This window comes from Pollachius pollachius (genome assembly GCF_949987615.1).
Source record: "Pollachius pollachius genome assembly, chromosome: 12".
NCBI classification, from domain to species: Eukaryota; Metazoa; Chordata; class Actinopteri; order Gadiformes; family Gadidae; genus Pollachius; species Pollachius pollachius.
Window position 1 is genome coordinate 2,710,534 of NC_136945.1, and position 24,707 is coordinate 2,735,240.

Below are 24,707 nucleotides of genomic sequence, written 5' to 3' on the forward strand. Positions count from 1 at the left end.
ACACACACACACACACACACACACACACACACACTCACACACATAGACACACACACACACAAAAACACAAACACACACCACACACACCAATATACCCACACAAACACACACAAAAACACAAACACTCTAACCAGCAGCCCCTCTCCTGGCTTCCCCCTGGCTGACCCAGGCATCAGGGAGTCTGGGCCAAGGGTTGGACTCCAGCAGCCCTCACCTTCTTCTGAAGCACATTGATCTTCCTCTCCTTGACCTCCAGCATGTCTTTCATGTCCCTGATCTCGCCAGTTAGGGTGCCCTTCTCCTCAGTCATGTCCTGAAGCTGCTTGGTCTTCTTACTCAGGAAGGACTCCTTCTCCTCCAGACGCAGACGCAGAGCATCCACCTGCAGAAGCACAGACACAGGGAGCTCAGAGCGAAGTACAGACACAGGGAGCTCAGAGCGAAGTACAAACACAGGGAGCTCAGAGCGAAGTACAGACACAGGGAGCTCAGAGCGCCAGTACAGACATAGGGAGCTCAGAGTGAAGTACAGACACAGGGAGCTCAGAGTGAAGTACAGACACAGGGAGCTCAGAGCGAAGTACAAACACAGGGAGCTCAGAGTGAAGTACAGACACAGGGAGCTCAGAGCGCCAGTACAGACACAGGGAGCTCAGAGCGAAGTACAGACACAGGGAGCTCAGAGCGCCAGTACAGACAGGGAGCTCAGAGCGAAGTACAGACACAGGGAGCTCAGAGCGAAGTACAGACACAGGGAGCTCAGAGCGCCAGTACAGACACAGGGAGCTCAGAGCGCCAGCACAGACACAGGGAGCTCAGAGCAAAGTACAGACACAGGGAGCTCAGAGCAAAGTACAGACACAGGGAGCTCAGAGCGCCAGCACAGACACAGGGAGCTCAGAGCGAAGTACAGACACAGGGAGCTAAGAGCTAATAAATATATTTGTAAAGGTTTCACACAAGATGACTGAGGACTGGCCAACATAGTGTAATGGTGACACCAGTGGTCTGCATGCTGGTACCTCTGTCTGCAGGATGGCTGCACGTTGCTCTTTGGCAGTGAGAGACTCTTTGAGCACTTCGATGTGCTGCTTGCAGTCCGAGTTCTGATTGTTCAGGGTCTCCAGTTTGGTCTGCAGGGCCAGCAGCTCAGACTCCTTCTTTGACAGCTCCTGTTTGAGCTGGTCGATCTGGAAACATGCACACACACGCACACACACACACACACACACACACACACACACACACACACACACACACACACACACACAGTATTAGATATCATATGTTATATATCATGTGTTATATGTTGTATGAATCATGTGTTATACATCATGTGTTATACATTTATTATACATCATGTCACCAGGTGTGGGCTGATTAGCTGTTACAAGCCATTTTTGAAATCTGTCCCTTATGACATCACAGGTGGGCGTGTCCACCTAGATGTGTGCTGGATAGATCAGTCTACCAGCCTACCCAGTGGACTGTAGCAAACGTTGCTCATCTATCCGTCACACATCTAGGTGGACACGCCCACCTGTGATGTCATAAGGGACAGATTTCCAAAACGGCTTGTAACGGTTAATCAACCCACACCTGGTGGCATGTCATGAGACCTTTAAGTTTTAAAGTCCTGCATGTTTCCGCACGTGAACGACTTCATGCTTTTCTACGCTTCAAACTTGTGCATGTTGCAGAAAATGTGCAACAGCCCCCTGGGTTCACACTTTTCGGTGTGTCGCAGAATTCGTTGTAACACCCGCTCGCTCTCCTTGCTTGACTGCGATATAGCATCTAGGATCGATTGCTCTTCCTTGCATCCCCCGGTGTTAACGCTGAATTTCATACATTGAATTTTGCAGCTGAGTTTGGCATGTTGAATTTGGGGACGTTGAAAATATTGTTGAATTTTATACCGTTCAATATTTGATTTTGAATTTTTTAACACTGAAAAAAAAAATGTAAGAGTTTAATTCAGAGGCAAAAAAAATGATAAGTTAAATCAATGCATAAATATTCAGTGCTTAAAATTCAATGGCTTTTTATTTTAAAATCCGATGGCACAGATTTACTTACATACCATGTGTTATACATTATGTGTTATACATCATGTGTTATTCATGTGTTATACATGTGTTATACATCATGTGACATCATGTGTTATACATTATGTGTTATACATTATGTGATATACATCATGTGTTATACATTATGTGTTATACATCATGTGTTATAAATTATGTGTTATACATTATGTGTTATACATGTGTTATCTATCATGTGTTATGCATCATTTATTATTCATCATCCCCTCACAAACACAGTGGAGAGAGAGGGAGAGAGAGAGAGCGAGACCATGCAAGAGAGCGAGAGCGAGAGTGCGCAAGAGAGCGAGGGAGAGAGAGAGATGCATCTTGATAAGCAAGCATAATGCCAGACTGCAGGCTACTCCTGCTCTCTCACCACTCCATGCAGTGGATATTGGGGATGGAGCCTACATAGAGAACACCACAGTAGGAGTTCAGTAACCCCTATGTGATGATAAGTCAACATATACTGCTTATGTTACTGGATGGAACATAAACGGCACTTTAGCATTTGCACACGTGTAAAAAATCAGTGTATCGACGGGAAATATACAGTATTACAGTTTGAACTGCTGAAGGCTGCAGTAATTCAGCAGTGAACCGATTCAATGTCAACTCTAAAGAACGTGGTCAAAGGATGCAGCTACTCATTTAATAGTTTGAAGGTTCTTGACAGAGTTCTTCTCTGCTTCAAGAGCTTCTGAGCTGCCAACTAAACACTTGGCTGGTTTGTCATCCATTTAATTCAACAGACTGCTTGTTCATTAGCAATGTGTGTGTGTGTGGGGGGGGGATTGGCAGTGCTCTATAAATAGCTGTACCTTGGACTTCATGAACTTGGAGTGGTTCTTGTAGACCTCCATCTGCTTGATCTCCTCCTCACGGTCCTCCGTGTTCAGCAGGCCACTGGCCTTCAGCATCTGGATCTCGTCCTCCAGGTCCCGCAGGCTGCGCTCCAGCGACGCTACCTTGGTGTCCTGGAGCAGAGAGACGCAGAGGACACACAATTCAGACCCTGAGGACACACAAAGCTCAGACAGGGGAGGGGGGGACCAGCCCCACCAAATAAACAGAGTCAAAAATATCTCTTGAATTGATCCAGAGATACTGCAGTAATTGCAGGGGAAATCAAAAGCGCCCCGTTCAGTGCTTGTGATGCCAACCCAGCTGTATATTAATCAGCATTTGGAAACTTCCTACACACACACAAACACACACACACACACACACACACACACGCACACACACACACACACACACACACACACACACACACATACACACTCAAACACACACACACACACTGTGTAGGGGAAGAGGAGCTCTGAGCAAAGGGTTTTTAAATAAATAGTATGACGTCTTTAGGAGTGGCCAGTCTCTATCTACTATGGTGCTCTACTACTCTCTCTCTCTCTCTCTCTCTCTCTCTCTCTCTCTCTCTCTCTCTCTCTCTCTCTCTCTATCAGTCTCAGTGTCTCTGAGTTGCTATGTTTGTGTTTATCTCTCATCTCACTCTCACCTTGTTATCACAGAATTGTTATGTCACGTTCCCCATCTTCGTTGGAGTGCTTCTCCAACGGTCCACCGGTCAACCAGGACGGTGGACCAGTGGACCAGCAGGGTGAACACTCTGTACAGATACAGTCCTACCACTGATCCAGGGTCAGATGAACAGCCTGTACAGATACAGCCCTACCACTGAGCCAGGGTCAGATGAACAGCCTGTACAGATACACTCCTACCACTGATCCAGGGTCAGATGAACAGCCTGTACAGATACAGTCCTACCACTGAGCCAGGGTCAGATGAACAGCCTGTGCAGATACAGTCCTACCACTGAGCCAGGGTCAGATGAACAGCCTGTACAGATACAGTCCTACCACTGAACCAGAAACCATGCAGGACTATTCTCCTGATCGGTGTGCAAGAAAGTGTTCCACATTTAATTTCCATTTGTTCACATCATTCCCATCACTTTAGGAGCAGAAATTGTCGGAATAGATAGGTCAAAGCACTGTCTATGTTTGAATTAATAAGTCAAAGCACGGTACCTTGAAGACTGAGATATATCATCCCCTCCAAAGGCTTTCAGAGGAACATCCACCTGGCCACTAAATATACTCTCTCTCTGTGCATCCCTCTATTTCCCCTCTCTCTCGCTCTCCCTCTCCCCCTGTCTCTGCACACTGGCTTCTCCCTGTCATCAACAACCACACCTGTTTCCATGGCAGCGGCACGCAAGCAGAACGCAGGGCGCAGCATGCTCCGTCTCTGGTGAGCGAGAGAGGGCAGGCGAGAGGGGGAGAGACGGGCAGGGATAGAGTAAGCGAGGGAGCCAGCGATAGAGACAGGACTACAAGCTTTTATCCCGTCAACAGACCATCCTGTCAAGAGGCTGGGAGCTCCTCTGTGATGGAGGAACCCTTTCTGTCTCCTCTGTACACAAACCCCAAAACATGATGATCACATGACCATGATGGTCATCTGACCGTGGTGATCACATGATGCAGAGGGGCTGGTCCACTGAGAGCTGTCGGTCCAGAGGTGATGTCATGATTTATTTTGAGGAAGTGACATCAGCGCTATGCGGCTGCCCTGGATCCTCCCTCTCTACAGCACCCATGTTTTATTCACTAACCCAGTTCACTGTTACCTAACCCTGTTCCCTAACACTGTTCACTAACCCTGTTTGCTAACCCTGTTCACTGTAACCTTACCCTGTTCACTAACAATGTTCACTAACCCAGTTCACTGTAACCTAACACTGTTCCCTAACCCTTTTCACTAACACTGTTCACTAACCCATTTCACTAACCCTGTTCACTATTGCCTAACCCTGTTCACTAACACTGTTCACTAAAACTGTTCACTAATCTGTTCACTCACCCAGTTCACTAACACTGTTCACTAACCATCACCTCTATTCTCAAAAAGCCCACGCTTGATCCTGCCGACCTCTCCAACTACTGCCCCATCTCCAACCTGCCGTTCCTCTCCAAAACACTGGAACGCATTGTCGCCGCCCAACTCTACACCCACCTCCAGTCAAACAAACTCTATGAACCCCTTCAGTCTGGTTTCCGCCCACTTCACAGCACCGAAACTGCTCTGGTCAAAGTCACTAAAGATCTCCTCACCTCTGCAGACTCCGGTGCTCTCAACATCCTGCCATTACTTGACCTCAGCGCAGCCTTTGATACTGTCAACCATTCCATCCTCCTTAAAAGGCTGCGTCAACAGCGTGTTGATGGCACTGCACTTGACTGGCTCACCTCCTACCTCACCGATAGGCAACAGTTCATCTCGCTCTCTGGCCACACATCCACCCTCTCTCCTGTCACGCAGGGGGTCCCTCAGGGCTCAGTCCTCGGCCCCCTTCTTTTCAGCTGCTACCTCTTCCCCCTCGGTGACATCATCCGCAACCTCAACCTGGACTTCCATTGCTACACTGACGACACCCAAATCTACATCACCACCAAACCCACCCAAAATCCTCCCCTCACCCAACTCAAAGCCTGCATCTCTACAATAAAAGCATGGCTGACCCTCAATTCCCTCAAACTCAATAGCGACAAAACAGAGCTCCTCCTCATAGGCACCAAATCCACTCTCAAAAAAACTAGACCCATCTTACTCACCATCGACACCTCGACCGTCACTCCCTCCCCCCTGGCCCGCAATCTTGGTGTTATCATGGACCCAACCCTCTCCTTTGTTCCCCATGTCAGCTCCATTGTTAAGACCTCCTACTTCCACCTCCGCCGCATCGCCAAAATCAGACACTGCCTGTCCCCCCCTGCTGCTGAATCCCTTATCCACACCTTCATCTCGTCCCGTCTTGACTACTGCTACTCCCTCCTCACTGGCATCACCTCTCATTCCCTCCATAGACTCCAAATGGTCCAAAACTCTGATGCGCGCCTTCTCACTCACACCCGGTCTCGTGAACACATCACTCCTGTTCTCTTCACTCTCAACTGGCTCCCCATCAAACAGCGTATCAACTTCAAAATCCTCCTCCTGACTTTCAAAGCCAGGAGGGACACCACCTGTCCCCGCCCTACCTGTCCGACCATCCAATCTTAAAACCTTCGGTGACAGAGCCTTCTCAAGAACAGCACCCCGACTCTAGAACTCTCTCCTCCAACCTGTCCACGACTCTTCCTCGCTTCCAATATTCCAATCCCGTTTAAAAACCTACCTCTTTTCCCAAGCCTATGACCTCCCCTACCCATAACCACCCTTATCCCTAAATACTATCACACTCCACCTTGCTTCTGTTCTCTGTTGTGCTGTCTTCCGCTTGTCCCCCCTGATTGTCATCTCCCTCTTCGTGTTTTATGTAAGCGTCTTTGGGTCACTGAAAAGCGCTATAGAAAATGAATGAATTATTATTACTAATATTACTATTATTAACCCTGTTCACTAACACTGTTCACTAACCCTGTTCACTAACCCAGTTCACTAACACTGTTCACTAACACTGTTCACTAACACTGTTCACTAACACTGTTCACCAACCCTGTGCACTAACTATTCACTAAAACTGTTCACTAAACCTGTTCACTAACCCTGTTCCCTAACCCTGTTCCCTTGTTCACTAACCCTGTTCACTAAACCCTATTCACTAACCCTATTAGCTAACCCTACTAGCCACATCAATTTTGTTTTATCTGACGATTAACCAGGGATACAAACTGACCAATTTGAAAGACATTCAGATTACGTGCTAATTTTCAGTTACTTTGAAGTATATTTGCATCTGACTGAAAACTAATTTTTATACATGTGCATCTGGTACCCTTGGTTTCTATCTCATTTAATGTTCTTCAAATAATTAAACTTTATTAATTGCATTTGAATTGCACAAAAAAATCTAAAGTCATTGTTACTTGTTGCGCAGTGTAGAGTAGTACAATAACATCTTGCTAGTATAAAGTATCACTGTCTTTCACAAATGAGACATGAAACACGATACTCAACTGAAAACGTCTTAAGGATATTTGCTTTACGCTTTGTTCAACTTGTTGTTAATTATATAACATAATTCAGTTAATAGTCAGAGAACACTCCATTCAATATATGGGGATGTGTGGTTCTCGATAACCTCATTGAGTGTCAACTAGCATCATGTTGACATGTCAAGTGAGTGTCAACCGTCACTAAACAGAGACCATGTTACTACTAAACCAATACTAAACTGACAGTAAACTGATACTTTACTGATACTCATAGGTGGATTACCCATGTGAAGTGAAGTCACTGGGTTTATCATGTGTTTGTTCTTTTGTTGTTACAACAAGAACACTTGGACAGTTTTTATGGGATTCCACATGAAGAACTCTTCATGTGAATTTACCTTCATCTCGATGATGGTCTGCAGAGCCTTGGTTTTGCCCGGGTCTTGATGCAGCTGATTTCTCCTGTGTAGCTCCTGAAGGAAGATTCATTATCACAAAACATGCCACTCAACTATATCGCTCTATTTTAACCTGTTCATAGAAAAGAGCATATTGGGTAAATATGTCATTACTTATCTATATGTTTACAACCTGTATTACACATAAAACCTGAACATATTTAATTTAACTGCATTAGTAAAGAGAAGGGAAGGCGAAATCCATGTTCAACATTTTTGCCATTTGACCAATTTGACCAATTTAGCATGTTTGTCTTAACACCCACTTACCTTCCATTGAATAAATTCAAAAGCATCCCATAATCATAATGATTATAACTTGCACGGTGCGGACCTCAGTGACCTCATAGCGGGCTAGGGCCATCCTGCTTACATTTTATTCATCCATGGGTTAGCTTATATAGGTCATATAGAATTAGCTGATTGGTCCACCGAGACACTGTCTTCATTCTAAGTATCAACCCCCGAACAGCTTTTAATAAAAAAAGGGGCAGGCTTTGGAGATTTTACTCGTACTATATTACTTTGATGATTCACCCATTCATTTGTTTTTTTCGTGGTTTGAGCTTTATTGTTATTGCATGAATGACTCAAATAATGGGACTGGGCCATGTTTCCATTGCCTTGGGACAGGATGGCATCTCACTGGCGCATCTATTGAAACGTAACCAGACCAATTAGAAGAAATAGATGCATTAGTGTCACAGTGTTGAAAAACATTATCTATATATGTTTATATTAGCATCAATGCATTGAATGCAAGTGAACAGTAGGTCAAATGGATAATTTAATTCTCCAGACAGGGTCATTGATTATTGGTACATCCCTCTTTATGTATTCAATGGCGAGAAGGAGGATATTAAGCCAGACTAAATGACTGAAGCATCGCTCTAAGCTCACTCCTGCCACCTAGTGAATAAACAGGAACGCAACCCCAGAAGTTCTGCTGTGTAACACACTCCCAGCTCTGCTGAGGCACCAGTGCTACAGAGTGTTGTCCCCTTGGTACCTCTCTGAGGTGGATGTTCTCCTTGTCCTTCTGGTCCAGGATGACCTCCAGGTGTCCCAGCTGGGCCTCGGCCTCGGCGATGCGCCGGGCCCTTTCCTGCTCCTCCTCCTCCATTCCACGGCCCCCCGCCAGCCCCTTGCTCTGCAGCATCTCCAGCAGCTTCTTGATGGACTCGTCGCGGGCGCCCAGCGTCTGCTTCTGGGTCTCGATCCGCAGCTCCATCTCCTCCAGGGTCTTCCTGAGCAGGAAGAGCTCCTTGGCCTGCCGGTCGTGCTCGGCCTGCAGCCGGCGGAAGTTCTCCTCGTTGAGCTCGATGGAGGAGAAGTGGTCCCCGGGCCGGCCCGTCTCCTGCTGCAGCAGGTGGTTCAGGTCCCTCTGGGTCCGCAGCTCGTCTTGCAGGGCCTGGATGGTCAGCTGGAGGTGCTGAGGACGCACACACATAGACGCAAACACACACACACACACACACACACACACACATACAGAGACACACATACAGATACACACACACACACAGATAGACGAACACACACATGTACACACACACACAGACACACACAGACACACACATACACAGACGCAAACACACAAACACAAACATGCACGTACACGACAACACACACGCACACACACAGACACACATATGAAATCTCACAGTGGATAACAAGGATAACACAGTGGACAGCATAATGTGGATAGGGGGTCTGCAGACGAGGGTTTTTTCAAGAAGAGACTAGAACACAAAGTCTTTTAAAAACTTTATAGAAGAGGTAGGGGAACAGGATTTGCTTTGGAATCAAGGTACTAAGTTGCTGTTTCAGAAGAATGCAGTGTATCAAGGAGACATTGAATCAGGTATTAGTCGTATACCAGGTACCAGATCCTATTCAATCAACTGCATATTTCCAATGAGGACATGGCCTGCAGTAATGCAGTGTAGCAGATTCAAACATTAGACATGTGGAAATATTTGCTCTTTTTTTACACACCCACACTTTTACATAACTGAAATCTCATTTAGCAACAAAGCCCTAACAACAGTGCCACGGTAATCGTACACTTCAATATAAGAAGCATTTTTCATTGGTGTTATCAATTTAATCTCTGTTGGGTCTCAGCCAATCAGACCAAAGGGACAGAGTACACCGAGCCGGTTATCATTGGAGGTGAACGCAGACAGACTGATGCGGAGGTGTCTATAACATATGTATAACACATGATGTATAATAAATGTATAACACATGATGTTTAACACATGATTCATACAACATATAACACATGATATATAACATATGATATCTAATACTGTGTGTGTGTGTGTGTGTGTGTGTGTGTGTGTGTGTGTGTGTGTGTGTGTGTGTGTGTGTTGTGTGTGTGTGTGTGTGTGTGCATGTTTGTGTCTAGAAATATATATATACCAAAATATATATATATTTCTAAATTTCTTATTATTAATTTAAAAAAGATTTTATTGTTATCTGTTAATTTGTCACCTAGAAATAGTCCTCATAGTAATGGTTTGATAGTCAATGCTATTCAGAGATTCTAATCTGATTGACCTGATTGACCAATCAGAATCGAGTATCTGACGGTCAAAAGACCCTGCTGCTACACAGTGCAGCATTGACTCACAGGATGATATGTAGAATGTGTGCATGTAAGTGTTTGTGTGTTTGTAAGTTGGAATATGTTCAAGTTTTTGTTTGTGTGTGTATATTACAAAGTTTTATTTAGAACTGTGAGGGTATTACACGTGTCATTTAGTTTGATCCACAGCTATACAGCTTCAAGGGAACTGCAAAATTGAATTTGCAGTGAAATAGAAAAAGGCAGTAGCAGACTTTTCCTAGTGTAGTTGAGAACACAGGGTAAAAGCAGAGGGGCCTGGTTTCTGTCAATCAGAAAACGGCCCTTTGGGGTTTCCTGGACCAGTAGATGGGAGGGGTGTGAGGGGAGCAGGGGAGGGGGCGGGGCTAGTGTAGGGAGGGGTGTGAGGGGAACAGGGAGGGGGCGGGGCTATTGGAGGGAAGGGGCTGGGCTAGTGGAGGAAGGATGTGTAGGGAAGGGTGTGGCTAGTAGATGGAGGGGTGGGGCTAGTGGATGGAGGGGGCGGGGCTAGTGGAGGGACAGGTGTGGAGGGAGGGGCGTGGCTAGTGGAGGGAGGGGCGGGGCTATTGGAGGGAAGGGGCTGGGCTAGTAGAAGGAGGTTGTTTAGGGAGGGGTGGGGCTAGTGGATGGAGGGGGCGGAGCTAGTGGAGGGAGGGTGTGTCTGGAGGCTAGGAGCTGAACTGCGGAAAAGAACTGGGTCTATGTTAGGGGACAAAGCTGGGTCTATGTAAGAGGCAGACAGGTTTCGGGGAGATGCAAGTGTCTGAGTAAGGTGTAGGTCAAAGGTAAATAGAGGAAGGAAAAGAGAGGAATATCACGGGCTCTGAAACACACGTCACCAGTGAGGGTGACTCTATGTTTGTGCTCCGCCGGGCGGGGCAAACATAGGGACAAACCTTGGTTCTCCTGGCATCCAGCAGCTGGCGTGAAGGATGAACGGAAACAAACAAATATACAGAAGGATGGTGAAGCACAGCGTGAAGAGCAGGAGGCCACAGAGACCACCCCCCAACCCCACCCCCGCCCCCCCAAACCCCCACCGTCCTCGGATAGTCGTCCTGGTTCATCATGTCCCAGGCCTCCTGATCAATAATTAATAGGGCTTAGTCACACACACACCCTGTCAAACACACAAACCCTGCCACAACATGTCTTGATTGATAGGACCTTTCTGGAAAGAGGAAAATGTGTCACATTCTTTTTTACTATAGCCTGGTAAGGTGGAATTACCTTTATAAAGGTGTCGTTTCCCAGATTCCTTTGATTATTATATAGTTATATAGTATAGGTTCATGTGCAACTATGTGATTTGCTTTGAGCATGTACATTTAAACCCAGCAGGGGGCGATGTTTATCTCTCCAAGAGGAGAGTGTTGGACCAATGCTGGACCAGCGCTGTTTCCCCCCCGGGGCTCCAGGTAAGAACACGGTGCACACCGCACATAACCTCTATCTCAGCGTTATATCGTTATCGTTACAACACGTTCCAGTACATTATGTTGGGGACCTACAGTCCATAGCTGGCCCTGCTCCAACATGTCTTCTTACTTTACACCTCCAGTGCTGTCTCCTGTATCTACCTCAGGCTGACAGTATTAGCCAAAAGTATAGCAAACTAATATAATGTTATGGTATACATATAACTACATATCATCTCAACAATTATGCCATTATGGCTGAAAGGGATGCGCCAAACAAATCTTTAAATTGTCAATATCCTGTCTTAGCCCTATTCAGGCAGGTTCATTTCCTGTCTTAGCCCTCTTCAGAGGACTCCTTTTATTCCAACATCCTTGTTCGTCCAGAAGGGGCGTTTTCTTGGTTAGCATTAGCTTTCCTTTAGCCGCTTCAATTGACCTGCAGAGGAACGATAGCCTTGCTGCTGCTCCTGTGAGGGAGTCCAGCGTCGTGTTGACCAGAGGTTCACACTAATGGAGTCTGCTGAGGGCAGGGTAAGAGGAAGCAGTCAAGCTTGGGTGTAACTTCTTCTATTTGCTCATTTTTTATAATAGAAAATCTGAATTAAATATAATTGCTGCTTAAAGGAGCCTTGTATATCAGCCAAAATGTCCTTCCCTCTCTATTACTTTGAAGAGATTCAACCTGTGGTTAAATGATTTGAAATAAATGTTTTCTGTTCATTTAAATATTGGGTAACCACATTTGCTTTGGGCTCAGAGAACAGAAAAAAATTAAAGCTAAGCAAAGATAATATGTTATTGCTATTTAAAATAGGGGGATGCCAAAAAAAGACTAATCTTTTTTGATATTTGGGAGTAAAACACATTTCAGTTCATTTTAGGATTTAGGATTTTATTTGGATCCCCATTAGCTGATGCAGAAGACATCAGCTACTCTTCCTGGGGTCCATACATAACATATAACAAGACAAGAAATCAACAAACAATAAATAATTATATATATATATATATAATAAATGAAAATTTTAGTTCGAAGCAAATCTTCTCCTCAACAGCAGATATAATTTTTAATTAGAAAATAGCCCACTCACCACTCACAACAAACACACAACACTAATTACAAAATGTTATTGTTGTTGTTAGCATGACAATGGCACAGGTACAACAAATAGTACAAAACTATTGTGAGTTTAGCATATAGTGTTGAATATTTATATTGTTATAAAAGTCATGGTTTGGTATGGTATCATGTGGTATTTCCAAGATGCTCCAATCAAATGACCTACATTGTCCATTAAAGAAAAGGGACAGATCTTTTTACTGACAGCCAAAAGGTCATTCTAACAATAACCTGGCACGTTGTCCATCTGTTTTTTTCCTTCCTCCTTCTCCTCCTCCTCCTCCTCCTCCTCCTCCTCCTCAGGTTGGAGCTGTCACCATCTTCAGACCAGCTCTCAGAGCAACATAAGCAGCCTAACCCGATGCTTCCTGAGAGCTAACCTGAAAAAACGGGTCAAAAGTACTTATAAAACCCATTGATATTGTTGCCGGTTGAAGCTTTGCAAGGTGTCTTGAAATGCGTCTCAGCTTTACAATGCCATTAAAAACTTACAATAGATTGCAAAAAGATTCTGTACAGCTTATGATCACAGCGAATCAGTCATGTATTAGTGCTCACTCACCATCTAAATGAAGGCGCCAAAAGGATTCTCAACACTGTCAAGACCCTACAGACACTGATGACTAAGGTCTGTGCATACAACAGCACACACACACACACATACACACACACACACACACACACACATAAACACATACTTACATACACATTCCATATTCAAGATTAAAGGAGAATAAAGCAGTGGTTTACCTTGTCCAAACTCTACCAGACTACCAGAGCCATTCTGGTTCCATGTTTCACCACATTTTCTTTCACTGTCTCGTGTCATTTGGCAAGAAAACATTCCTCAAAGCTTCAGCAGAAATCATGTCAAAGCAGGGGAGGGCCATCCTCCATTTTGGGAATTGAGTTGATGAGGGGTGACTATCTGCAGCAGATATGCCACGCTCAAGCTCAGACAGTTTCCTCTAGCCTCCTAAGAGTTGCATCAGGCTCACACAGTATCCAATAGCAACCTAAGAGTAGCATCAGGCTCATAGTTTCATCTAGCAGCCTAAGCATGATGGTATAGTATTCTTTTTCTTGAATTATTTGTTGTGTCACTGTTATTGAAATGCATCTATGTTGACGATGTGACGATGAAGGTAGAGGCTATGCTATTCCCTCGGATGTGTTGATGTTGGGAGCTCTGTTTGGGGTTCCCCTGAATTTTGTTGGCTGCGTCCGAGAGAGGGCTAAGCTTCTTAGACACTTATAGTATTTCATATACAACATTGATCATTATAATGCTTGTTATGACCCGTGGTCATAGCTATCAGTTAAAAGTTATACGTGCGTGTGTGTTAATGTCCCTCCTAATGTTCATGTTTCATTGTGTGGGGGCTGTCGTCTTTATGTTCATTGTTGTTCGGATGATAACTTAATTTGGTGTTTGTGTTTAATGTCTGGATGTTGTCCCTGCTGATTTGCTTGCCAGGTAGCAGCTAGGTTTAAAGATTAGCAGTGAATCACACCTTTTGCCTCTTCCTTCTCAGCCGCAGGATTTGTAGATGCTAGGGGGGTCATAAATATATGGCCTGTTAAGCCCTTTGTGACTGAACCTGTGATTCAGGGCTATAATGTTCATGGAGGTGATCGTACTCCTCAGTTCAAATTGACTTAAATGTTAAATAAATGACTTGTATTTAGTGTTGTTGTGGAAGTGTGCTTTGGTTTGGATGATATATTAGTGGAGGCTGAGTAGAGGAGGGACCACCGCCATGTTACTGGCTGTTCCCCTGAGTAGAGGAGGGACCACCTTCATGTTACAGGCTGTTCCCCTGAGTAGAGGAGGAACCACCTCCATGTTACTGGCTGTTCTCCTGAGTAGAGGAGGGACCACCTCCATGTTACAGGCTGTTCCCCTGAGTAGAGGAGGAACCACCTCCATGTTACTGGCTGTTCCCCTGAGTAGAGGAGGGACCACCTCCATGTTACTGGCGGTTCCCCCTGAGTAGAGGAGGGACCACCTCCATGTTACAGGCTGTTCCCCCTGAGTAGAGGAGTGACCACCTCCATGTTACTGGCTGTTCCCCCTGAGTAGAGGAGGGACCACCTCCATGTTACACGCTGTTCCCCTGAGTAGAGGAGGGACCACCTCCATGTTACAGGCTGTTCCCCTGAGTAGAGGAGGGACCACCTCCATGTTACAGGCTGTTCCCCTGAGTAGAAGAGGGACCACCTCCATGTTACTGGCAGTTCCCCCTGAGTAGAGGAGGGACCACCGCCATGTTACTGGCTGTTCCCCTGAGTAGAGGAGGGACCACCTCCATGTTACTGGCTGTTCCCCTGAGTAGAGGAGGAACCACCTCCATGTTACTGACTGGTTCCCCTGAGTAGAGGAGGGACCACCACCATGTTACTGGCTGTTCCCGAGTAGAGGAGGGACCACCGCCATGTTACAGGCTGTTCCCCTGAGTAGAAGAGGGACCACCTCCATGTTACTGGCAGTTCCCCCTGAGTAGAGGAGGGACCACCGCCATGTTACTGGCTGTTCCCCTGAGTAGAGGAGGGACCACCTCCATGTTACTGGCTGTTCCCCTGAGTAGAGGAGGAACCACCTCCATGTTACTGACTGGTTCCCCTGAGTAGAGGAGGGACCACCACCATGTTACTGGCTGTTCCCGAGTAGAGGAGGGACCACCGCCATGTTACTGGCTGTTCCCCTGAGTAGAGGAGGGACCAGACCTGGCCGTTTCCTCAGCCGGCTGCAACACACTCATACTCAACAACGCTTCCTAGCTTAAAAAGAAGTACCACAAAGTCGCCATAATCCGTAACCTTGGGGATAACACGTCACACTTCCTTCCTAGAACCCAGCCCAAAGTGTTTGAATTCAAGCTGAAACAGAGGGTTCACTCACACTAGAGCCAACTCCCTGCTTGAGCTCCAGGTGAAGAGTGCGAGGCAGTGGAGAATGTGTGGGGGGGAAAGGTGCAAAATGCTAAAAGCTATGCATTTGCTTTTTCGGTACCACTGAACAAATAACAAAATATGCGGGTATTGGGAACGGTATCGTGCATACCATTTTTAGCTGATCCACAGTTGATTGACGCGTGAGGACTTCCTTTTCAGAAAAGTCCCACTAAAGCGGTGGCTCCACGACGCAGCAGCACTGGGAAGCCTTCAGAACTGTTAACGGCTTTCTTTAAATAGGGGTCATTTGAATAAAGTATATTTGCATCCAAGACACCCTTTCTCTGTTTCTCACCTTGAATGTTATCACATTATTGGCCATCATGAGCAGTTGGCAGATATCATGGCATGGACACCAGTGCTCTCATGAAAACCCATGAGTGAATCAATGAAATGTAATAACAATATTATTCACACCTGGTTCAGGATGTTATTAATGTAATTGATGAAATTCCATAAAAAAAGTTTGTCTTCATATCACCATCAGAAAAGCCCCATGATGGAACAGTAAAGAAACGATCGTCTCATCTAGGTCTGTTTTATGGAAAGCCCCCCTAGACTCCAGGACGTAGCGTCCATAAAGTCAAGGCATTGGTTCACATACAAGCTGTTAGACAGCTTATGAGAAGACAGGCGGTAATTGCTGCTATTTTAGTCACTCACTCATTCACTTCCACACTCCACGCTGAGCTGCGCCCCTGGTGTTTGACTCCTATATTCAGCCATGGGGCATATCTTCTTATTAGAACCTCATCGCTGACACACTACTAGAGGCCACAGAAACTGTAAAGGATTTTGTACATGGTTATTGGGAATCAGACCAAAATAATTAGGCAATTTGTTTTTCAGTGGACCTCCTGACATGTCCAATGAAGTTCACATCCACTACATTAATGAATTCCCTTCACTTAACTTCATTGATGTGGGTCTGACGGTAGAGCAGAGTGTGACCGCTTAGAGTGCATTTTAGAATTTGAAACATACTTACTTTATTGCGGAATCAAGCGTTCTCCTCATGCATTGCATCTTAACATGGTGTTGAGGTTTAGTTCAATGTGTGAACCCAACTGTGCAGGGCCAAAGGTGCGATGGAGTGACTTCCAGCGCTTAGATTGTACTTGCGTGCTAGGGCCATCTCAGCCAGAACACCCCAACCCAGCTCCTCCTACTCCCTCCTCGGGCCATGACACATATGGTCTATATGGTCAAGCTGTTTCTGGCATGGGGGGAGATCTGGCCAATCAGTTTCAGGAAGAACCATCATCACATAGGCCAATCAGTAACAAGTAGAACTATCGTCACATAGGCCAATCAGTAACAAGGAGAACTATCGTCACATAGGCCATTCAGTTACAAGTAGATCTATCGTCACATAGGTCAGTCAGTTACAAGTAGATATATAACCGCAAGCGGTGATTAACGGGGTCCGAGCAAAATTAAAAACACACTAATGGAAGATATATATATATATATAACATATAATTGTCATATTTAAGGAAAGATGTTCCACTTATAAACCTGAATTGCAACCTCATTCACATGGTCAAAATGTCTATTGATAAGCACACAATATCCAGAAAACTCCAAGCACACATTTCTCAAGTGAATTAAGGGCTTTCTTCAAAGCATATACCTGAAAAATCTTAGAAATTCTGGGGAGATTAAACATTTGTACACTAACGGAAGAAATATAAATATAACAGAGTTAATTATGAAAGAAAAATGGTTAACGAAGAAGTACCCCGGGTTTTATAGATGCACCTGATTCAAGAGATTAATATTATGAAGGAATTTTGAGTCCAGGTCAATATGGTGAGGAGAAATAAGCCTAATTTATGATTTTTTACAATAGCGCCACCTTTGGGTGCCGTACCACAAATTTGGGTTTATGGGTAGTGGGATTATTATAGTTGGGGTTAACCATACCTGAATATTTCAAGAGTTTTTGACATACGGTATAGGCTGCAGTATGACTTTTACAGAATTTGAGGGGGAAAAAAAACATTACAGTAACAATAGGGGACCAAGCAGCTTTGCTGCTCGGACCCCTAACTATCGTTACATAGGCCATTCAGTTACAAGTAGATCTATCGTCACATAGGCCAAACAGTTACAAGTAGAACTATCGTCATATGAAGCCTTTGAGGCCTACCAAATCTGATAGATATCATGTCCCAGACAGAGCGTCCGTAGTGTTTCTGCTTGGTGGGTAACAGAAAGAAAGGTCTACATTGTTTCGAAGGAGATAAGGTTGGGTTCAGTTGTAATGATGGCAACAATGACTTTCACTGTTTCAATTATATGAATGAAAATTCAAATTATAACGCATAAAGAAGCTAAAAACTCCCCTCCCCTTTTATTTTGTTTTATATTATAGCCTATTGCAACAATTAACCTTTTTAATTATATATTGATATGAATAAACTTATAATGAAGAATCACGCAGATGGGAACTCTCTGTGCGTATGCTGATTTGTTTCCACTACATAACAATTAGTTTGTTTCAGAGGCTATGTTGGTCAATTTGAGAAAATCATTCACTTGAGGGACAAATGAGGGACCAGACCTCTCGGATTATTATTTTAGGAACGAACAGATAACAACGAATCGAGGAGAGGAGTAGTCCAATCTGGTCATATAGCGTTATTCCAACACACACACACACACACACACACACACACACACACACACACACACACACACAGACACACACACAGACACACACACACACACACACACACACACGTACAAATGGCATATATTACTATTATTTTAACAAAAGAAACGGCTGGGGTGTGTCCTTTTTCATGGTAATATTCTATATAAACCAGGAGGAATGCCCTGCAGCTCTGGGCATGTTGCGTGGTTATAATGACATAGCTATTTGATCGGCTCGTGGACGGATTGTGTGTTAAACTATGAGGCGGGATCAGAGGGCGACCCAGACCACCTGGGATACGAACTGCTGTACCTGACCACAAACAAAACACTAATAACATTATCCGAATGAGGAACGTCCACCATTGACATTTAATGCGTCCTCGGATCATAAGAGTTGCATTAAAGAGAATCACCCAGGCCATGAACTGTCCACATCCATATCACACTGGCCACGTTGGAGAGGCTCACTATACAACTATAATCAGTCATTTCAGACAATGGTATCCAAAGTTGCGTACAGTTGGCCAACAATACAGTCAAATGTACCTAGGTACAAAATACTAATAAAGTAAATTAAATATATCAACATAAATTACAAATAACATGTGCAAACAAAGTTTGCACAATATTATTATTAAAGAAATGCATAAAGTAGATGCATTTTTGTAAATATTTCGTGCTGGTTTAAGCATAGACAGGGTTCAAGGTTGTGTGATGAAGGGAAACCTGAAACATTCTGCTCTATTTTGCTTGTAGTACCTTCCAATTTAATTTCTTTTTGGCTGACGTCTTGTAATCTAACCAAAAAAGTTTGATTCATTCTCAACCTGTTCCGAAACCCCTAGTCGCTCAAATACATTGGGTCGCTCCACCTCAGTGGCCAAGGCAGAGCGAAGTCTGACTGCTTCTATAGACCCTTAAGAGCAAGCTTTAGGAACATGATGCTTTTCAACTTACATCTTTCTTCATTACTGCAGAGTTTTAAGGGCAAAGAAGAAGGAAAAACATGGGGGTTTCATTTGAGGCCTTGTTTTATACATTTGTGGCCATGTTTCATTATTTTGTAGCCACGTTTTGTTATTTCGTTCCCTACTCCATTTAATTCCCCTCGTTATATGAATTTGTTCCCTCAAAATAATTATTTTGTTCCTTGATTGGCTTATTTGTTCACTCAAATTAGTTCAATTTGTTCCTTAATTTACTTAATTGTCTTTTCACACTCATGGGCCATGATCAAATCGGTTCACTCATAGCACTATTTTGAAGTTCACAATTTTTAAGTGTTATCCAAGAGTTAATATATAACTCTGGTTCCCTGAGTAATGCACTGCTTCGTACCAATAATGCACCGTACCAGACTGAAATAAACCTGTTCTATAACATTTTTTTTTTCTTTTGGGGCACAAAAACATCACTGAGATGAGAACAGTTAAATTATTCTCCAATCCATGAAATCAACCAGAGAGTTCTACCATGATCATTACGCAAAGGTTTATGGGTTTTAATATATTTAGAATAAAAAAATATTATAAATAAACCCAGACAAATTGTAACATATACAATACATTGATCAGTCTATTTTATCTACGGATTTTAAACCAAGAGAGCCATTACTCAATTTCATGCGATTTTTCATTGTGATAATAAATTGATATAGATGGCGAAAGGGGTGTCACTGCACCATACCTAGTGGATGTGTTAAGTATTATATTATTATATCATACAATTCTTCACCACAAATCTCGGGCTTCAGGGAGATCATGCTCCCCTGGATCCATCGAGCATGCTGTTATTACATTGAGTGGCAGCATCTACAGTGGGGGCTGACGAGAGGCCTCCATGCTGCTGAGAATGCTTGGCCACAGCCAGAGACGTGGGGGAGGGGGTACTCCAATCAGGTGACAATTAACTTACAGCCAGTTAAATCACTTTGGCTTGCTCTCTATTTTGCTGCATTTTTCGCTCAATACACTGACAGAGAAATCAAAGTTTTGGTGACTGCAGCAAAGTTGGCCCTTCCATAACTCGATGGAGGCCAATGTGTGCTCAGCAACTTCCACACAAGACAGTATACTCTGTGTTGTATACAGTAACAACTCATCACTTATTACCAGTGCTTCATCGGTGGAGCAGGAGGTGCCGGCCCACAGAGCTGATCTGGCAGGTGGGGTGGGGAGAGTACAAAACACATCCAAACTACAGTGGCAGGCGCACAGACAGCTTGGTGCCGCTGGGCTGGAAGTAGACAGGAATGACAAAGCACCACTATGTGCAGCTCACCGATAGCACATACTGTTGCATCTTCTGACATGACAACAGAGCCTAGTAACCATGATATGCCTGCTATATATAACGATGGGAATTAGAAATGACCATACTCGTTTTTTGCTGAGGATATCCAAATTAGCTTTGAGGTTTTACTATACTTACACCTACGTACAACTAATCACTTTAATATCAATTCTGCTTATTTAAGACTGGCATGAAATTCTTGGCTAAAAGTAAGAATACTTTTTTCTTAAAACAACACCAAAGACCATTGCAACAGTGGAGAGGGGTGTGTGCATGAGCATACTATTAAGAAACCAAAGAGCTGTCAGTACACCCCCACTCCAAGAGACTGACAGAAAGGCAGAGACACAGCGTCAGACAGGAAGAGACATCTCCTGGTTTAGAAACGCAGACAGATGACAGGAAATCAGAATGAGAGACGGGAGCATGTGAATGGAAACGCAGACGCCAGGCTGAAGGATCCGTTTAGCTGCTTTGGACTAAAAGCTCTCGGTACTTTGACTGGCGACGCAGCCTTCGTCTTTGGGTTAGGTTGTCATATTGTACGCTTAATAGACGTTAAAAGGTATTTAAAAGTCTACATTTGGGAGGAATCTGACAAAATTAAAGAAAGTGTGTGTGCCCTAAAAGCTCTTTCCAGAAAGGTTCCCGAATGATATGAAAAACACAGACTGGCTGACTGTGTCTTTGGGGGAAAGCAGTTAGAAGAACATTGATCCAGTACAAGAATACATGTTACCACAGAGCATTGGTATTGACAGGATACTGCATCCTAACTGATACTACAACTGGTTCTTACCTGGTTCTCCTCATGAGTCACCCTCATCTGCTCCTTCAGGATGGACGTCCGAGCGGCCTCCTCTTTCCGCATGATCCGCTCCTTCTTGAGTTCGGGGCTCCAGAAGCTCTTGATGCTGTTGGTGGAGGAGCCCAGCTTACTGTCCTTCAGGTCAAGCTCTCTGCGCAGCAGCTCGTTCTCCCTCTGCATGTCCCTGAACTGGGCCTGCATCTCCAGCAGCTCGCCCCCACTGCTCCGCACCGCCTGCCTCAGCAGGGCGGACGGCACCCCCTGGTGGTGGTGGTGGTGTTGCAGCATGGAGAGGGAGCCCAGGTCACTATAAGACAGAAGGTCAGCGTGGGGCAGCCCCACTGAAGCAATGTTGGGGCTGCTACCCATGGCTGTCACGCGGCCCCCGTACATGGCCCGGCTGGTGGCTCTCCCCAGGGTCATGGTGCCCTTAGGGTAGGTGGCAGTGGAGCCCACGCCCTCATGGTCGCTCAGGTACATGGGCCCCGAGGTGGCGTAGGCCGCATTGAGGGACTGGATGTTCTCCATGGAGAGCGTCTTGCCCCCCGCACCACCCCCGCCCCCGCTGTTGGCCCTCCGGTGGCCCAATCGGGGGGACCTGGGCAGGCGCGGGGACCGTGCGGGGCTGCTCTCTATATGGCCTACTGCCCTGGCACTGCCGTACATGTCCTGGGTAAGGTGGATGTGGCCACCAGGGGGTCCTTGCCAGGGGCACGCTGAAGTGAGACTGCTCCTGCTTGCTTAATTGCATAGGACTGCTTTAATTCATGCAAGAACAGGTGGGTTGCTCTGGAGTCAGATCTGGGGAAGGAAACAAATAAAAATAATTGTGACAGACATTTGGGATATACATTTTTCTCTAAAAGCTGTCAAACTATTAGTGAGCAGGTAGGAGATAGATAAAGACTATAAAACTTCTAAGGAGCAGGTAGGATTTAGAAAAGGGCTAATCAGGAGTAAGGAGTTAGCTAAAGACTGAACAATTGATATTCAGGTGGATGTTCGTGACGAACTAGGAAGGTAGGAAGGTTTCTTGCTCAACAATGCTCTTGATATATTTCACAATGAGACATGCAGGCCTGCCCTGAATTATAATGAAGACATGCCTCAGACGTTGAGCTAGAGATGGAGATCTCCCCTGCATGGGGAACAATCTGGAGAGGGACGGCTCCCTGAGGTCGGGACGTGCCTGACTCACTACCGAGCGGCCTGCTGTCACATTTTGTTGGGTTCAGATTGGATGTGATCCCACTGCGAGTCCCAGCATCACTCTGGCTTCCCTCATGCAAACCATTCATCTATGTCCTATTAATACCAAGCCCCTCAAATACTGAAAGAGATATGAGTGTGGGGTCGATACTAACAAAGTTAAGCCAGGTCAAGAGAAAGTCATCCAAAGAAAGACTTTAGCACTTTAGAAAAACGACATTTAATATGATTGAGAGATCTGTGACTCCAAACTAAGGTTATGTTTTTCCCAATGAGGCTTGTTTGAGTCTGCCTAATACATCTTATAATAGCAGGCCTGTCGCACCAGTTACTCAACGTTACTCATGTGCGCATGTGCCAAGCAGCCTGCAGCTATCACACACACACACAGCACGTGGGAACGTATACATACACCGCAAGCACGCGCATAGACAATGCATGCACACACCACACACACACACACGCACATGCGCACGAACATACACTGAAACGCACACACACACGCACACTAGGGATGGGCATTTGAAGGCATATTATTGTTCGAATATTCGATAAAAAGAAATTGAGAAAAAAAAAAGTGTAGCGCACTCATAATGTAGCCTTAAGTTCTTCCGTGATCTGGCCATGACTAAACAAATTTATTCGTTTTCCATCTATTAGTCAAATAAATAAGGAAATCAAATCCAATTTGTTCAATTTATTGAGCATTTTAGAAGTAAAAAAACATTCGAAATCAGTATGCTGAATCAAAACAAGTTGAAACGAAACCATCATTTTTGGCAAGAATCTGAATGAAAAGTATTGCATACTTAAGGCACAAACTGAAATAAGATTAAAGTAAATTTAAGGCACAAACTGAATAGATTTAAGTAATTGAAGCACAACAGCAAAAAGTATAAATACTGGTGGGCTTGGATATCAGCAGAACTCCACTTGCAGCGCATGGGCCAGAACAACAGAACATCAACAAAAATATATTATGTGTAAGACGGAAATACAGAATGTCTAAAACATTCCAGTTAACATAACACATAAGCCCACCTAATGCATCACTCACGCCTATCCCGCCTATCGGGGGATTTTTAAACATAACGGCTCCGCCATGGACACACGCGCAGCACTAGCGGCGCCAGGATTTTGATTGTGAGTGGGCATCCAGAAAGCTGGATGGGCCAGTTGAAATAAGCCAAAAAAAAAAACGGGTTCCCCTTCATCTCCATTTCAGCGCTCTTCTGCGGCACTGAGGACAGCCACTCAGTAGCCTACCTGTGTGGCTCTTGTGTCGCTGTTCTCGGCTCAGTGCTGAAGCGGACAAAGACGTACACCTTGGCAGTAAGCCTAACTTCATTTGTCTCTTATTAAATACACAAAAAGACTGAAACAGAATTATATCTTTGGAGTGTGTGTTTCTCTCTCCATTTATTTACCCAGCACGGCGGGCAGGGAACTGTCCAAAATTATTTAACTGTTTCTTATAAATTCAGAATGACAGAAGAACTGTATGGACATGAAATAACAGCAGCATTGAATCTGACACAGCTGCTAAACACAAACAGCAGGAAAACGATCAAAAATGATTTCGCCTGTAGCTTATTTCTTAAGAATAATTAAATTAATAACATATCTAACCCAGTGGCGCCAGAATGATTTCAGTGGTGGGGGGGCCAAATGCGCGTGCATGTGTCGAACAGCGTGTGACACCTCATCATCCTAAAGCCGGCCACACACCGGCGCTGAAGCGCCGCGGTGCACATTTCATGCGCGTCAATTGCCGCCCCTAGCACCAATAGGAAGCGGCGCGCTGCAGCACCGTTGTGATCCAAATAATGTGTCGTCACCGCAAAGTACACACTGAATCATCGTAATAATCTTCTTCATTGTCATCATTGTCATCATAATCCTCATTATCATTACAATCATCATTATAGATGGCTTTTGGATTTGACTGTAGAACTTTGGTCATGTTTAATGCAGTGCTGAACGCAGCATCAAGACAGCAACAAAGTGTAAACAACATGGATTTCGAGTTCCTATACTAGGCATCAGTGGCGTATTTTAGGGGGGCTTCAGCCCCCCTAAAATATTCCTAAGCCCCCCTAAATAATTTTATGTTCA

The 24,707-nt window shown here is 44.7% G+C and overlaps 1 protein-coding gene across 1 annotated transcript in view; it reads right to left on the minus strand.

The window, feature by feature from the left end:
• erc2 (ELKS/RAB6-interacting/CAST family member 2) overlaps positions 1–22,049 on the minus strand; it is a gene marked incomplete at its 5' end in the record, with an annotated part of 34,743 nt that extends 12,694 nt beyond the window's left edge. The window contains 6 exons of the mRNA XM_079748038.1: positions 215–382; positions 1,023–1,190; positions 2,912–3,067; positions 7,450–7,524; positions 8,519–8,941; positions 21,375–22,049. Of these exons, the coding sequence (XP_079604164.1) occupies positions 215–382; positions 1,023–1,190; positions 2,912–3,067; positions 7,450–7,524; positions 8,519–8,941; positions 21,375–22,049 (1,665 nt within the window). The remainder of the gene's footprint in view (positions 1–214; positions 383–1,022; positions 1,191–2,911; positions 3,068–7,449; positions 7,525–8,518; positions 8,942–21,374) is intronic.
• Between the last annotated feature and the right edge of the window lie 2,658 nt (positions 22,050–24,707).